The sequence below is a fragment of the Danio rerio genome, chromosome 17, assembly GCF_052040795.2.
Source record: "Danio rerio strain M-AB ecotype USA chromosome 17, GRCz13ab, whole genome shotgun sequence".
Lineage (NCBI taxonomy): Eukaryota > Metazoa > Chordata > Actinopteri > Cypriniformes > Danionidae > Danio > Danio rerio.
The window spans coordinates 12,841,770-12,860,031 of record NC_141037.1 but is presented as its reverse complement, the minus strand read 5'-3'; the positions used below and the strand labels follow the sequence as shown (position 1 = coordinate 12,860,031).

At 38.9% G+C, this 18,262-nt stretch overlaps 1 protein-coding gene and 1 long non-coding RNA gene across 4 annotated transcripts in view; one reads left to right on the top strand and one right to left on the bottom strand.

Moving 5' to 3' along the window:
- Positions 1–2,981: 2,981 nt before the first annotated feature.
- The window catches only part of kif26ba (kinesin family member 26Ba), a 211,619-nt gene continuing 196,338 nt past the window's right edge, over positions 2,982–18,262 (bottom strand). For all 3 annotated transcript variants that reach the window (XM_087289703.1, XM_087289704.1, XM_087289705.1), the window contains 5 exons: positions 14,402–14,573; positions 10,911–14,310; positions 9,772–9,974; positions 9,400–9,550; positions 2,982–7,031 (listed from right to left, as the gene is read on the bottom strand). In XM_087289703.1, coding sequence (XP_087145829.1) covers positions 6,883–7,031; positions 9,400–9,550; positions 9,772–9,974; positions 10,911–14,310; positions 14,402–14,573 — 4,075 coding nt within the window. In that variant the 3' untranslated portion in view covers positions 2,982–6,882. The remainder of the gene's footprint in view (positions 7,032–9,399; positions 9,551–9,771; positions 9,975–10,910; positions 14,311–14,401; positions 14,574–18,262) is intronic.
- Positions 6,433–13,606, top strand: LOC141378521 (uncharacterized). Its single transcript, XR_015513057.1, has 2 exons — positions 6,433–9,622; positions 9,667–13,606. It is a non-coding gene; the product is annotated as an uncharacterized LOC141378521 (long non-coding RNA).

The window sequence follows — 18,262 nt, the reverse complement described above, 5'->3', positions numbered from 1 at the left end:
GGTTGCCTTGACAGCCGTGCTGATTGGTGGATATATGTTATATGACACAAGGTGCTCATTTTGTTCGTAATGCTGAATTTTGCTGAAGCAGCAGGACAGAGACACTAACTGAACCCATCTGACCAAAGAGAAAAGTTAAATAAGTAAGTGAAGATTTAAATGCTTACTGTATATACATTTTTCTCAACTGAGTAAAGCTATTCTAATCTTATTTTTCTGTTTAACTTTAGTAGCAGCACAACACTGGCACCTGGTGTTAAAGCAGGTGGGAAGAGAGTCGTAAAAGGTTCGTTAGAGTGACGTTACACAGGTAGGCTAATGATAAAATAAAAGTGTAAGTTTTGCGTAGTTGCCGTTTTATTTCGGAGTATTTTGTAGGTTTAAACATGCCTGAGTTTCTAACTGTACGTAAAAAACATTTGAATTTCCAGCCTAAAACCTGGTCAGAGGTGTGTTTCCAAAAACCATCTTTAGCCAACTCAAGTTCCGTTGTTACAAACATAGCTTGTTGATTTGGCGTTTCCCAAATCCATTGTTTCAAAAAAACATTTGCAAACTGCATGGCAAATTGGTGCGTTTCCAACTACACCTCAGCCATATCACCCTGCAGCCCAAGACCGGTTACTCACTAAAGCTAAGCAGGGCTGAGCCTGGTTAGTACCTGGATGGGAGACCACTAGGGAACACTAGGTTGCTGTTGGAAGTGATGTTAGTGAGGCCAGCAGGGGGCGCTCAACCTGAGGTCTAAGTGAGTCCTAATGCCCCAGTAAAAGTGAAGGGGACACTACACTGTCAGTGCGCGCCGTCTTTCGGATGAGACGTTAAACTGAGGTCCTGACTCTCTGTGGTCATTAAAAATTCCAAGGCACTTCTCGTGAAAGAGTAGGGGTGTAACCCCGGTGTCCTGGCCAAAGTCCCTCTATCGGCCCATACGATCATGGCCTCCCAATCATCCCCGTCCACTGAATTGGCTCTATCACTGTCTCTACACTCCACCAATAGCTGGTGTGTGGTGAGCGCACGGGCACCGTTGTCCTGTGGCAGCTGTCGCATCATCCAAGTGGATGCTGCACACTGGTGGTGGTGTGGAGAGACCCCCCTCATGATTGTGAAGCGCTTTGGGTGTATGGCCATACACAATAAATGCGCTATATAAATACACATTACATTACATTACATTACATTACCTCTAGAGCTATAGTTAGAAGCAGAGCTCCTGGCTGTATTCTATTCCCAGTTGTCCCCCAATGCCCTATTGGTTTAGAATGTTTCATTTAAACTTGGAATTATTTAAAAACAATAGGTTCATCTATGTGAGCTGTAATTGGCTTTCAAAGTATTTTTATGGTTCAGTTTTAGCGCTCTTCATATTGAAAATTGCGTTCCTGTCATAGTGTACTTTTGCCATTTTAAATGCATTTTGTAAGCTATAGGTGACCTATTACTTAAAAAGAGGAATTTGCGTTATGTCTCTTGAGCTTCTGAAAACAAAATATATGGCATACTTTTAATTTATAGTAGGTTATTTATTAAGAAGTGTATCTATACTGTAAGCCTATATGACATGAGCCTGTTGGTTAGAATATTTCTGCAGTGGTTTGAATGTGTCAAATTGTAAAAGTAGACTTTTTAAAAAAGTAAACAAACAATCCTACTTGATAATAATAATAATAATAATAGCAATAATTATAAATTAATAATAATAATTATTATTATTAAGATTTTTAAAAAGATTTTGTTTCTTAATGAATGGCCTACTGTAAATTACAAACATTAGCCCATTTATATGATTTATATATGAGATATATGAGTGTTAGCTAAGTAGTTTTTAATGTTTTGTAGTAAAATATGACATATTCTCAAAAGCATTTGTAAATGAAACATTGCCCCTATATATGCCGTTTACATATAATTAAATTAATATGAAAAGCAAGTGCATGTTTTTAATCAAAACTAATTTTGAATTAACTTTTATTAATGCGTGTGCGTGTAAAACAATATAATTTGCACAAAAAATTACGGGTTTTTTTTCTAAAAAAGTAGTTACTCCACCCTGTTCAGAGCATCATTGTGCACATTTTACGTTATAACTATCGTGGTTAAAATGATGGAAGCAGCCACGAGTTATGTCATTGTTTAGAAAACGCACCCCAGATCACATGATTTTTATTGTCGGTTACGAAAGTTAATATGTCAGATTAAGTGATTTTATCTTGATAAAAACTTGACTTGTCGTGGGTAACAAATGTGCCAGACTACACGTTTCTTCATGATCAGTCATTCTGTGACATCTACGACAATCGTTATTTTCCAAAGCAGTCACAAGTGTTGCTATAACAATATTTCTTATCTTATTCATTTAAATGTTTTTTAATCTTATGTCAATCTTAATAAGCACTGATGCCTGCTAATTTGTCTATGAGATAAAAGATAATTCATGAAACCAACAATAAAAACTGTATTTTTACCACATTCTTTCTTTAAGAGACTACTAATATTGTCTTATGTAAATGGGAAAGTGATATCAGCTCACTTTTATCATTACAGTGAGATCTTCAACTCTAAATGTCAGGATCATTGATAGGATGTGTTATTGTCTTTATCTGTCCTGTCAGGCGTGGGGTGAAATCTCATCTACTTGTAGAGCTCATAAACTCCCCTGTGTTCCTCTGATGTCTGGTGTGATTTTCGATCAAACCGAATCTGCGGTTGATGCCTGTTCATTAAAGCAGATAAAGATCCATCACGTCAGGGAACAACGGGGATTCAGGCGCATCTATTTGAAGAGACGTCTGAAATGAAACAGCGCATATTGAATTAAAATATAATCAGACCAGGCTAAAGGTTGCGCTCTTTCCTTTGCAGAAGAAATTCCATCAAAAAGTAGAAAATTAATGCTGCGGATTTGTTTTACCTCTACGAAAAATCCCTGTGGTGGCAAGAGAAGAAATGAAATGTAACAAAGAGCATTAAAACGAATGCAGCTTTCAAAACATCCTTTATTTACATCAGACCGTATGTCAATCGAACTCATTCAGACTCATGTTTTTCCCCATACAACAAGAAATCATGCCGACTGTCTCATTTATAACATGAAGCAATATGTTGACAACTCGTTCCGTCTTCCATCATGCATCTGTAATGTCTAGACCCAACGCAATCTCACGGCAACTCGTAACTTTTTGATTTAGTGGCTAATTCGTATTCATTTGTACATTTAAAGTCCGCACGAACCGGAAGTTGCTGAGGTTTTTTAATTCCAGTATGCTTTTATACTTCCAACTGAATTTGAATATTGAGTAGGGGGCGGGGCTTTATTTGCTTTATTTTGCATATCATCCTCCTATACCAAACTAACGGTAATGTATTGAGTGGGGGCGGGGCTTTATTTTGCATACCATCCTTTTATAGCAAACTAACGGTAATGTATTGTGTAGGGGGTGGGGCTTTATTCTGCATATCATTCTCTCATAGCAAACTAACAATAAAGTGTTGAGTAGATGGCGGGGCTTTATTTTGCATTTCATTCTTTTATAGCAAACTAACGATAATGTATTGAGTAGGGGGCGGGGGCTTTATTTTGCATATCATCCTCCTATACCAAACTAACGGTAATGTATTGAGTGGGGGCGGGGCTTTATTTTGCATATCATCCTTTTATAGAAAACTAACGGTAATGTATTGTGTAGGGGGTGGGGCTTTATTCTGCATATCATTCTCTCATAGCAAACTAACAGTAAAGTGTTGAGTAGGGGGCGGGGCTTTATTTTGCATTTCATTCTTTTATAGCAAACTAACGGTAATGTATTGGTAGGGGGCGGGGCTTTATTTTGCACTTCATCCTTTTATAGCAAACTAACGGTAATGTATTGAGTAGGGGGCGGGGCTTTATTTTGCATATCATCCTTTTATAGCAAACTAATGGTAATGTATTGTGTAGGGGGTGGGGCTTTATTCTGCATATCATTCTCTCATAGCAAACTAACAGTAAAGTATTGAGTAGGGGGCGGGGCTTTATTCTGCATATCATTCTTTCATAGCAAACTAACCGTAATGTATTGAGTAGGGGGCGGGGCTTTATTCTGCATTTCATTCTTTTATAGCAAACTAACGGTAATATATTGTGTAAGAGGTGGGGCTTTATTCTGCATATCATTCTCTCATAGCAAACTAACGGTAATGTATTGAGTAGGGGGTGGGGCTTTATTTTGCATATTCTCTCATAGCAAACTCACAGTAAAGTATTGACTAGGGCAAATTATTAATTGCTATGGTTAGTTTTTGCTATGGAAACCCTCAGGTTGACGTCAACAGAAGGACATCCACTCCAAACTCCAAACTTTTTTAGTAGCTTAACTTACGCAGATTAAATATTCACATTAAGAATAATAATGAGCATGTTTACATGGACACCAATAATCCAATTTTAACATGATTAAGACAATACTCTAAGAGTCTACCATGTAAACAGTGATTTTTTACTAATTTAATTCGATTAAGGTCATAGTTGAACTAAACAGAAATTGAATTAAGATGTGGAGTATGGCGATTTTAGTCACGTTATTGAAGTGCAGTACAGACATGTAAACACCGCAATCAAACAATTGTCGTCATGTAGGATTTTTGCGGCATTTTGACGTCATATTGACGTTGTATCCCAACACTGTGGGGATGTTGGATTTTGTTTGGAAATGAAAACCTGGTTGATGTCAGAACCTAACGTCAGGCCGACGTCAATGTCCAACCTAAAATCAACATCTAATCTTGTTACACTTTGACGTTCTGTGGACGTTACCACTATGACATCTATCAGACTTTAAATTTTGGTCACTTTCCAACACAACCTAAAATCAACCAAATATCAACGGAATTTAATGTCGTTATTGGATGTCAAAATAATATTGTCCTTAGATGCTAAATAGACATAGAATTTTGGTGACCTGCAGTCATTACCGTAATATGTTGTGTGATTTTGTGTGCCTGCTGGGTAGTGTCCATCAGCCACAAGTATATAGACTATCCAATCGCAAAATGCGGCGAAAATCCTACACGACGATAATAGTTTAAATAAAGTGTTTCAATGTCTGTACTGTACTTCAAAATTTGCGACTGAAGTCAGCATACTCCACGTCTTAAGTCGATTTCTATTTAGGGCTTTAGGGGTGAATGATCGAATTTGTATGAATTTGTTCGAATTAGCCACTTTTAACATGCAAAATAGTTACGTTTCCTCGTGAGATCAGGCTGCTACACTCATTTTTTATTTGTATTTTTTTTTTTTTGCTTTTTCTATTCACATGACCTAATGAAAGGAGGCGAGGTCTTAGTTTCGCAAGAATGTAAGTGAACATTAAAGCGCATTTAGGACGATATTCGTTTCACATTGTACTTCATATCACACAATGTATCAGGACGTGACAGGTTGTGATGAAAAAAACATGAATAAACGTGAAAAATCGCGCGTTATCTCATCTCCCAAGATTTGGTGATAGAAATGCGAAACAAACAAAACAATTTAATATATATAAAGAAGAACAAAAGTGAAATATATATTTCATATATATATATGGCATGAATTTAGCTACTGTACAATTTTAATGCATAGTGCTTTGCAGGCTAAATAAATTATAGAATATAAGCATCTCTGTCATACAGGCCTCCTGAGGTAAAAAATAAATAATATCCTTCATTCATTACAATGCCAAAAAGTCAAAAGGGTAACAAGAACGTCCCTGTTTGCTTTGGCCAGGGTGAGGGAGTGAAGCAAGAATGGAAAAAAGCGTATGAAGTCTTTAGTTAGTACCAGAAACAGGCTATATACTCATCTAGAAACGTTTAGAGCTGAAACTGTCTCAAGCACCATATATAGTGTACTGTATATATAAACAGATTTATACCAAAGTGTCAGCACTCTGACAGTGAGACCACACAGAGGGAAGGCCGGTGAGCTGACATATGCACCATACAGCAGATGAAATGTTGATGATCAAACACTATATTGGGAAAGTAAATGCTTTTAAGAAAGTCGGCATGCATCAAAAGGCCAATGTTTTTTCAATATTAAATATCCTTGTTGGTCCTGCCAGACTGAGGATTCTTCGCGCCTCTATACAGTGACACTGGAGCGGCACAACCGGAGGCGTCACACTGCTGAAAATGCCAACATAACTGCAGGGGAGGTAAAAATCAATGAGCCAATGCCAGAATCATTCTTTTAGGTATCGTGCTGTGCTATTTCATCGAATATGAAACGCTCTGTGTGGTCTCAATGTGTCCGAGGATACAAAAAAAATGAATATAAAACACACGTAACAGTTCATGTTGAATTTGACTAGTGTATAACAATACAAATACTGAGACAGAATCTAAAAGAGATTAAACACAGTTGAACAAGCAGTGTTTTCTTTTTAACTTTTTTTTTTGTTTTGTTTATATGCATGTTTTTTTTACTAGCACCATCTGTACACAAATATGGATTTTTTATTTTTTTTCTGCAGATTTCCAAGATATTGAAGTGTTCACAAGGCACTTGTCGTCCTTTTTGTTCTGTTTTTTTTTCCCCATTCATCTTCTTCAACAGTTTGTTCTGTTCTCCACATATGGCAATGTAATTCGTTTGTTCACAGCAAGCCATTTACGCAAGCGATTCTGAAGTTCCAAAGTGCTCATCCAGGTTTGTGGGACAACATTTTTTTTACATTTTCGCCAACAAAGTCCAGCGTTTTGTGTTTCCCACCTAAATCCATTTTAGAAAAAATATTAAGCCTTTATATATTCCCCATTCATTTCAGCCATCACTGTAGTGATGAACTTCAACTTTGCTCACATACAGCCAGCTGAGCCTTTTCCACTTCCAACTATCCTTAATACTTGGCCAAACTTTTACCGTCGCCTACAGGTGATGTCAAAGCATGTGATCATCATCAGATGAGCTTTGCAGAAGTTAACCCGGTTCTCCAGTCGTTCTGTCACAAACTCCAGAGCTTCCAAGTACTCTAGAGAGTCCACTTCAAACGTCTGCTGAAGGTCAACTGCAAAGGGGAAGGAAACAGATGTTAAATGACAATGGTTAAACCCAACACCTGTCCTTAAAAAACACTGCACAACTATTTATAGTATTTACACTTGTAGTTTGTGGCTCTGGAAAGACGGTGCAAAACTCCTGTGGAGCTTTGCGTCAAACCACATTAAAGGTTCAGGACACATTGAAGTACTTTTTTTTAATTTTAACAGATTTGTGTGTGTTGAGTATCAGTTTAGACAATGTTAGCACATGTCAGCTTTAAATGTGGGTAAAACTGGATAATTTTTGCTTTTGTCTGCTAATTTCATCCTCAAGGTTTAGAATCATTTTTGGAGCGGGATCAAAATCTGTGACAGCGCGAATCTGCTTACAGCACAGGTCGGATGTATTTGTTTCCATGATTCACGGAGTTTGTTGCATGTTTTTTCCCCTGATTCTATCAGGGCCAATACAGCAAAGCTGTTGGTTTGCAGCAAACATTTTTGTCGGGAGAGCTGTACGAGAATGGCAGACTTTATCTTTTATCAGTTGAGTTCATTACCATTCAGACACATTGCCTATACGTGCTGCTGTGTTGCCTATGTTTAAAATCCCCCAGATTACCAGCAGGGGTAATGGTTGAAATAGACAGGGCAAGAGATCTGCTGCAGGGATTGAGGAGGAAAGAAGTCCTCCTCGTTTAAAGTGTTTATATAAGCACAATTATCTTTATGATCATATAACAAATTGTGGTTATATGTAGATGAAGTTATGAATAACAAATGTAGCAGAGCATTAAATTAATTACTGTTTATTTCTTTTAACTTTGTGAACTATAAATCAAGGGTCTCCTCACGGTATTTGTTTCACTTTGTGAGCCAACTGACAACACTTGTCCTCTCCCCTGCTCTGCCAGCCACGCCCACTCTTCCCTCTGCTCTCAGTGCTCCACGCCCATCTTGGAGCATTTTTTTTTTTAAACTCGGAGGTAGACTTGAACCAAAAGAGGGGGGTTTCATGGCCCTTTAAACATCTCATTGAGCTTATCAAGCCCTAAAACTTATATGAATACTACAGGTATGTAGTGATGGGAAGAGTGAAGTGTGGTGAGACACTAGCTATATTTCCATTCAAAGATACAAATTCAATGTATGCACAAAACTGGAATATTGCATGAAATATTAGCGAATAAAGCACCATTTCCATTCAATAAGTCAATGAGAACAAAATCATAGATTCCAGATGAATTGGCCGAAAATATCAACACAAAAATGGAATTGGCTGCGGTAGCTGTGTTTGTAGATTTGTCAGTGTGCCTTTTTTGTTCTATAATAAAGTAATATATTATCAGCTCAGAAGAAGGTGAAATGCAATGAATGCACAGTGGCTTTTCGGGGTGTGTGAAGCTCTTTTAGAGCACAGACGCTAAAGACATTTCTTGGAGGAATAATACTGAACACTTTTCATGACAGACTTTGGCTAAAAGATTTTAGAATGACCAAAACAACATTTTGGATGTGGTCAGTTCACTGATTTGTCCATGAATGCACTCTCATCTCACACATTTTTGTTATCACATGATCTGTTAAAACAAAATCACTTGACTTCTTTGATGGGCATGCTGGAATTAATTTGACAAATCAGTTTCCAACATAGTTTATGTGTAGATTGGAAGTTTATCCTGCTCATGTGTGCACACAAGTTTTTTAAATACATTAGCAAAATACATGTGCATCTTGGCATTTGCATTAAGCATTTATTTATTTTTTTGGGACTTGTGGAGCTGTGCATAGATGGATTTGTTCTTCAGTGTTTGGACTTTTCGCAGTGAAATTTAAATCAGACTGAACTGAACTAAACTTAACTTCAACTCTGAAAACTGGACTGACACGGTTTCAATCTACTAGAACTTCTATGTTAAGCTGCTTTGACACAATCTACATTGTGAAAGCGATATAGAAATAAACGTGAATTTAATAAAATTATGCATTATTTTAAAATGATCGTAAAAATAGGTTGATTGATACAGCTACTCTATCTCAGTGCACTTCCCACTAGGTTATCTGGGATTGCATGGTTTGTTCCTGACCCTGTCAATTAAAAGTAGGTTCAGCAGGTCTGCCACATCTCAAAACGCTTGTCAAATACCCTGAGGCTTTGAATCACTTTAGTAATGTGGCATGGGTTTTTCAAATTATGCTTCAGAGTAGGGTTTTGAAACATCTATGCTTCAGGATCTCGACACTATGTTGAAATGTCAGTGTTGTGTTGGTTATCCCTAGAGTTATGTATGTGTGTTGGAGCAAGGTTGGAACTAAAGTTTTATGTCCCACTCTAAACAGATCAAGTATTGTAAATATCAACCCAATGTTTACAAATTCACTCCATTCACTTACATTCAGTGGTCCATTTCTCTGGCTCCAGCATTAGGTGTTGCTTGGTTTGCTCCAGTTCTTTCTTCAGCCAATCATACTTGGCACGCACCTCTGAGATTCTCTGTTGCCGGTGCTCCAAGATCTTGAGTTTGGCACTAAAGTATACCACTTCCTGGGGGCACAATAACAATAAGTGAGATATCTGTCTAAAACAGGGGTTTACAACTCTGGTCCTGGAGAACCAGTTTTACAGAGTTCAGCTTCATCCCTAATCTCTAAACTCACTAGAAAAATAACCTTTTTTTCTTTAGGGATGGTTGAAAATTACATGTGGATGTGCTTGACTAAAAATGGAGATGTAATTGCTGCAATAGCACTCTTCATGCTTCATACCTTGTTGCCTATGGTTCGCCTCCTCTGTAGACGTTCAACATCATCAATCTCAAACACCTTAATCTCAAAAGGTTCAGCTAATCCCCTCTGTGTGGGCCGGAGGGGACCATCCACCCAGCGTACCCCAGGGCTGATGACTGGTTTTCTTATGGGAGAGGAGGTGTCCAAGGAGAGGTTAGGAATTAGACGCCGTCTCTGGGACCCTAGTGATGAAACAATGCCAAGACCACTGTGTAAATACATTTGCATTTACACCAGGTGAACAAAGTCCTGAGCTGAAGTTTAAACTACATAAACTTGTAATGTAATGAAAAAGAGCACTGAGATAAAAGTATGGCAGAATCTTATCAGACTAGTCTGAAGGAACTAAGTCTACACTAAGGAATTTGCCAGAAGTGGTTCCCCTATTTACATAAAAAATGACGGTTACAGGTCCGCTGATATGCTATCTGATTTGGAACCCAGAACGAAGTCAAATTAATGTGTTCAAGCTTGTCTAACAAAAAAAGCAGTACAGAAAAGGTCAAACTTTCATTCTTCCTTCACTCCCTCAGAAAGAGAGAAAGAGGGGGGAGAGAGAAAGAGAGAGCTGCAAGTTCAGGAGAACGTTAAGAATGAGTTGATGTAAATTTTTTACTGCGGTTTTGTTTTTATATCTTCCAATTTGCAAAGACCTTTTCAATTGACTTATTTGCAAGATGAATACAATACCGCTTTTCTTTGCAGTTTAATGTGTACTAGTCTAGCTTTTGTGTCTGTTCTTCCTGAGCAATGATTTAAATTTTAGATGTTCCCACCATGCAAAGGTTTGTGGTGCAGAGAAACAGAATAAAATCCTTTGCCCGAGGAAACAGGAGCGGAGGTGTGTATTCAGGAATTTAGGCAGCACTAAATATTCAAAGACCACCCACAGCTAAGTTTGGCAAGTGCTATCAGTAAGTGTCATAACAGATCATCTATGCATGGGGAGTAGAGTGGTTTAAAAATGTTTGTTGCTCAAAAACATAATCTGGAAGGAGCCCCCAAAATTGAATTCCAATACATTTAGTACAATAGGAATAACAGTAATTGTACTCTTAAATGGACTGTTCACAGACAAATGAAACTTTCCTCACCATTAAACTGATATATTTGTTTACCTGTGTTACTTCTTTTCTTTGAATTCTTTAGACTCCTGCGACCACTGACAGAACTGCTGTTTTCACTCATTGAGTCCTGAGCAGATGATGTGCTTCCTGTGGCCTCACTATCTCGTATCATACTTTCATAGCCACTGCTGCCACCACTGTGGTAGAACAAGGCAGTCTTTCCCATGGCAGGAGGAAGCTCTCCACTTAGCACACTGCTGTTATCACTAGCATGCCCGCTGCTGCAACGGTGAGGCCTTCTTGGGGCAGTGATCTTACTGTATGGGGAGGGCAGAGTATGGACCACTGGCTTTTCCTCTCCTTTGACTGCTGCTCCTCTATCTTCTGTGTCCGAAGCCCCTCGTCCTTGGTTGGTGCGAGAGCTTGCACTACCTTGTAAAAGTTCTGAGATCCGTCCATTCACTGCCCTTAAAGGTAACTTTGAAGCTAACCCTGTACCCCTGCTACGACTCAGAGACTGGGTTGACCATGAATTTTGGTTCTGATTCTTTCCATTGGGGGGCAAACTTGAGCTTCGGTTTACTGACTGTGGAAGGGACTTAGTGGAGAAACTTAGGGTCTTAGTACTAGAGGTTGATAAGCTTCGAGCTTTTGGGCTTGCCATAAGGAGTTTGCTAACTGCTGAAATTTTGGATTGACTTGTTTTGGGTGACTGAGGTACATTGTTGCTGCCATTTGGTCCATTGGTGGGTGATGACAGCAAACTACGGTTGATGCTTCTACCTGTCCTTGGCATTGTACTGTCTTTGGTGACCCCTCCTTTAGAGCCCAGAGAAGTCAAACTCTCAGCCCTCTCCAAGGAATGACAGTCATAATGTGCCCCATGGGACCTCCCCAAGGAATTGGTTCTGTTAGCTAACTGCTCAAGTTTAGCACTAAAGAGTCTGCTGCTCTCTACGTTTGGTCCTTTATGTTTACCACTCATATCTTCAGGTGTGCTTCCAAGGAAAGCAAGAAGTTGAGCATTTCCTGAATTATGCTGTGGACTTGCTCGGTTCTTCTGGTCAAGACTAGACTTCCTTATAGGTGGCAATGGTGGGATTCCCTTTTGGCGAGCAAAGATACCTTGCCTCCCTGCTGAACTTCTTCTTTCAAGTGTGGCTCTTGGACTGCAGGGGGTGGAGGTGGTAACTCCAAGGCTTTTATACTCCCCACTCAGGTAGCGGTATGTAGAGTCCTCCAAATCGTCCTGCTTATTCAAGCGATGCCATGCACGAGGGAGACTACCTGTCCTGAGGATGTCTGCAGAGTACACTTGAGTTATGCTTTCAGATGCATTAAAAATCATCTCACAACCATCCACCACCCGGATAATGGAATCAGGGGAGCATGATGCTTCACTACCAGAGCTGTGTTTGTCAACCTGGCATTTCTTTTTCACAGACTCAGATGCTCGCTTTTCTGAGTTAACGTCACAGACCATTTCCAATGGCTTGGTCTCTTCACTGCCCTCCCTCTTCATCCAAGGGTCATCGAATGTTATTTCACTCGAGACTGGAACAGGTGTGGATTTGGGATCATTGGCTGAATGGGTTTTGGTTAGTAGGTTCTGCACAACCATTGGCTTAACTGCAGCACATGGATGAGACGTGATATTGGTCTTAAAAGGAACATAGCCGCTTGAGGTGGAAGACAGCTTGTCTGGTTTGTGTTCTGTAGTTGAGATTTTGTCATTCATTTCAGTTTTATTGGAGTCAGTTTCTTTGTTTGAGATCTTTTGGTCATTTGACTCAAGGTGACCTTCAGTGTCGCCTTCCTCTTGAATTTCCAAAAGTCTATCTTCGGTGAGTGCCTCACCTTGTCCAAAGCATTGTTGGGCAACAAAACCATGACATGACTGGTCGCCATCACTGCCAGCACTCATTTCACTTAGCCATGAGCTGATTGAAGAACGTCGACTAGCCTGGACATCTCCTTCTATCCTGCTGAGAGGCAGGAATTTAGCAATGTTGACTTGAGAGATAGTGGCAGTGGTAGTGCAGGGAGAAGTGCTGTAATGTTCAAGATCTTCACTCATGCTGCTGATGATACTAACAGGCCTTGAACCTGATGCCATGGCCTGAACTGAACAGTCACTGTTAAAGCTGATAATACTGGTTGGTCTGCCATTTTCCATGACTCCACTAACTGTGAGCTTTTCCACCAAGGTGAACACCAGCTCATCTTCACCGTTGGGTTCTAAAGGATGCTCCAGCATAACTGTGGCTGTGGGGTCCTTTGCATCTTTTTTATTGTCTAAAGGTAGCTGGGGAACATCGTCAAACAACGTCTCAGCTGATCCAAGACTATTGGAGGATGAGGATCTCTTTAGCACCTGTGGGCTCATTCCCACTGGAGAGGTTCTAGACTCTGGATTGAGCAAAGATTCTGTAGATGACTTTTGAGAGTCTAGATTAAGGTTTTGTGAGGAGTGTGGTGGTGTGCCAGGCATTACTCCTTTCTGAGTGTAAACTTTGCAGCGTTGAGAGGGAGAGGATGGCGGTTTGTACTCTGAAGTTTTAGTAAGACTGGCAATTCCCAATCGTGGGGAGCCCATAGGACGAGGTTTACTCTCACTGCTGCTCCCACCACTGATGGATTCTCTGCTATCATGTAAACTTGAGCTCTTTGCTCGCTGAAGAGGGATTAATTGGCCGATACCACTGCTTCCAGTCACACTTCTGCTGCTGGAGAGTCCACAACTGCCTATCGAAGACTGTGTCAAGCTTTCAATTATTGATTGAGCAATCTCTGCTACTTCAACCACCTCACGGATCTCCTCCAGTTGTTGATCAGAGATCCTCTTGGGAGAACTAGATTGCTCACCCCCTTTAACAACTTGACCAGGGTCATTTTTGACAGCTCTGTTGGCAGGGACTTCTTCAAAGGGGAAATTTGTAACTTCTTCTTTACCGTCAATACACTCCAGCCTTTCTTGTAGCTCTGCAAAAGTGTTACATTTAAGACAGTCTTTCTCCTTCTTACCCGTTTCAGCACTTTCCTCTGGTAAAGGTGGAAGTGGCTGTGGATGAATTGTCTGCAAGGGTTGGACAGACTGTGAGGCTTGAGTAAGAGGGGCTACCACCATTTGAGGGGGTTCTGATGTCAAGGAAGCCTTGCCAAGGTCTGCTTTATTTTTATGAAGAGATGGGATGATAGGAACAAACTCTGGAGGACCTTCATTGTCTGTAAGCTCTTTGTCGGAGAGGGCTGATCCATTTGGACCCACATAAATAACAGTGTCACATGACTGCTCACTGCTGGAATAGTCTTCGGGATCACTGGAGAGGTGTAGCAGGGGCATTTCTGAATCAACAACATTTCTAGAATGAATAGTTCTCAGCTGGGTTGGGCGACGCATTCTTCCTTCCTCACATGAACTCTCCCCACCAGAGGAACTGGATGTGTATTGCTACAAAAAAAATGTACAATATTTAACTTTTAAACAAAATGCAATGGTTAATCTCTCTTAGATAAGTCAACTGAAGGAGAAGGTCATTTACCATGGTAACTTTAGCCTTCTTCTTCTTCAGCCTAAGAACTCTAGAGGCAATTTGAAGAGTGGAGAGTGTCTCTGAAAAGTTGTTAGGTGATGAGGAAATGTGGGCTATCATGGTGGTGCGGCAATTCATGTTTCCCAAGGACTCTCGTAGCAGCATGGTAAGCTTACTATCTCTGCAAATAAAAACAGAAGACAGGATTCTTTTCAAGCTATTCAAATTGCATTTCAAGCAATTTCCATGTGCATTTTTAGCATTTTCAAACTAATCCAGGACTTTACAAAAGTCAAATTACGTATTTACATACATATACATACTTCACCATATTATATCAGATGCCATTTGTTCTAGTATTCTAATGTATAGTATTCTAGGTGGGGAAAGGTGAATGTTAGTCCCAAGCCCAACTTTGAATTTCTGTCATTTACTCTCTTAAATGTAATTTACTCGCATCTTAAATGTGTCATCATCTTCAACTCATTTTTATTTAAAGGCATGCATTGTTCATTCATGAAGTGGTAATGTTTGTGTATTTTGTCTTCTAACACTGCTTAATCAAATAAGGCAGATTTATTTATTAAAATAAAATAAAATATAGACTTCAGAGTTTTCATTTTATGCAGAAGGAAAAAAGATGAATTTTATTGAAATATTTAGTAAGATCAATTATTATGAAAACAACAAAACAACACAAGCAAGCAACAAGCAAGCAGTTTTTAAGGATTTCCAGCACCTCTACGAACCCTGAGAACAGCATTGAAAAATAACATTATATTATATTTATATTAGTGGTGGGCAGTTAACGTGCTGCGTTAACATGAGACTCTTATCGCACGATTAAAAAATATCGCCGTCAATCTAATCTCAAAGTTGGGTTGGGAGCTTGGGTTTCTATGCAAGCTATGATGACTTTCACCTTGATATTTTAGCGCGGATGTACACCTGACCGGTGAGCCGTCTGACAAAATAGTGCCCTTCTGAATCAAATCAGCAGGATGCCTGACTTTAACTGCAGTTTGGCAATTTTACTTAAACTAATAAACATTTCATTCATGCCCCGTGACAAACTGGGGTATTAGACGCAAACAAGGAGTAAGGTCTAGTGAGACAGTTTAAAATTCAGGTTTAACTGAATAAACAGTTAGTAAACACAAGTACAACTTATTGAACATTGTTTATTTTCATCACCAATTATCATAGTAGAACGGTTTCTCAAGCAGTTCGTGATGCACTTTGGAAACAGAACATGAGCCCCTGGTCTAATGCGCCATCTGGCTTGAGAAACCCGTTCTCAAAGACTTATTATTTGGGTAGCACATGTATTCTTAATGCCTTTGGCAGAATTCAAATGAGCCATTTTAATCTAGATTAATTCCGAGATTAATCTAGATCAAAAAATGAATCTATGCCGACCTATAATTTATATATATATTAATTTTTATTTATAAAAGAAAAACAATAAATAGAGCCTTTTTGGCCAAGCTGATTTGTTGACCTTATTATTACTATTATTATTTTAAAACAGAGTCCCATACAGTATCTTTTAAAGAGAGAGAGTCAGAGAGAAAGACACTTGAGCTGCGTCCCAAATGGCACACTATACACTATGCACTCATGCACTATGTACTTATGCACTTACACACTCAACAGGAAAGTATATGTATGTAGTGTTGTCCCAAATGGCACACTAATGTTTTTTTACTATGCGGAAATTCAAACCGTTTTCCTGATGACGTTTGACGGTTGCCAAATCATTGAAATAAATGACCAAACTATCAAATAAAACCTGCCGTGAGTATTGCCGCATTCACCATCGGGAGGCGATATAATCACTCTCGTAGGAGAATTTTGCTTTCACAATCCAAAATAAAAAAAGTTATTCAACATGTGCGTCCGATAGCTCCGCCCCTTCCGCTACGTAAGCAAACCTGCGGTCGTTGAGTGCGTGAAGTGTCCATCATTCCACACTTCATTTTAGCGGCTGAATGAGTGCATCATCCGGGTAATTGAAGTGCTCTTATTATTTTTAGTGTTTTTAGTGTGAACGCACTACTTACACTATTTATACTACAAAATGGCGTAGAATAGTGCATAAGTATGCGATTTGGGACGCAGCTTTAGATTGCCATTTCCTGTTCGATTTGCCTTCCTCATCTCATGGCAACCATTAGAGGTGACATATAAAGCATTTTTCAACAATGAGTCAGCCAGTGTTATGAAATGCACATGCAGGTCAGTTCTCAGAAATCAATGGCCTATAAAACAACTCACATACATACAAAAACATTACCATGCAATGCAATGATTTCTCTTGTGTTAATTAGTTAATATGCTTACATATGGTTGGTGAAGTGTGTAGTCAATCTTGAATATGTGAACACATGTCAAACTAAGCATAAATAATGCAGGCATAATTTGCTTACCATGACATGGCGCTAGTTAGACATGCATTATGCATTAGTTAGAGAAATGCCATTTAGATAACATATTCACCTCTTGGCATAATCCATAACCACTTACAATGCAACATATGTCAAATTTCAGGTTGCACAAAATGGTTTGACTTAGAAAGAATAATGCACTCTGGTGTACAACCGATTGTTTTTAATAACGATTGATACTAATATTCTAGATTTGATATTAAATCATTGAGGTCAATTACCCTATTAAAGAGATAAAAGCAGCTTAAATATTAATTAGCCATAATTAAATCACTGTCTAAAGTTAGTAACGTGTGGATTTATATTAATTTATGATACATGCATATTAATTCCATTTTTCTAGTGCAAATGTTGCACTCTCTTAAAAGGCCGTAAACCCTAATTATGTCTCAGCCCTCTAGAGTGGCTGCATTTTCAGCCTTAAACCCCATGATGCTTTGCAATGTAAATTCGCCATGATTAAATTAAGGAGCCCTGGCATAAAAACGCAAACGTGCCTTGAAGAAACTAAATGGAAGCCCTGCAAATTTTTTAGGGGGAAAAAAAAAGCACAGCCGGAAGATGCAGTCTTAAAGTTGTCTGTTTAACTCAAATTAACTTGCTGCTTCAAGAAATAGAACAGCATATGCAGTCAAATGGTCTGATTTAACAATGTTTGATGAATCCCAGTGAATATGAAGCTGCATCAGTCTCTAAAAGCTAATTCGCAGCCATTTCCCCTGAAGAGCGATAAAGGTTATATTCTCTCTGCAGATTTGATGTAGCATTAGAATCCACTAATAACTGCTCACGTGAAAGGCTGGATAATGTCAGATTGCATATATTATTCATATGAGGTGTGCTCATGATGATTTAACGGCATGCAGTGGAGATACGACTGCTAAACATGTTGCATCTTTAATGAGTTTAGCAACTGGCGAATGACTTCACCCATTAAAGTATAATTGCAATCTTGTAGTTGAGCTTGCAACATTTGTCTTAGACTGAAAATTATGTTTTGGCCCTGGTTACACTTGGTATTTAGAGGCATTATCATCAATCTGACCACAAATGGGTGATGTTAAATACAGGTGCAAACAGAGTCAAAAATGTTTTGAGGTTGTCCAATTTTTACCACTTTCAGAGGTGGTTAAAAATGCAGTGGATCTGATTGCTTTCATAGTGTAAATGCTCATGTGGTTCAATGCATTAAAACAGCCAGAACATACCACATGCATTCAATTGTACACAAGTACATTTAAACACTGCAAAAAAACACTTGTCTTACTTAAAGTTTTTGTCTTGTCTAGTAGGGTTTTTCCAATACAATACAAGTATCGGAAATACTCACGGATACTGCAACAATTAACAATGGTATTGGTCATAAACTGATCTGATACCATCTTTTTAATGAGACATATGCCTTCTAGCTTTGCTTAACAAT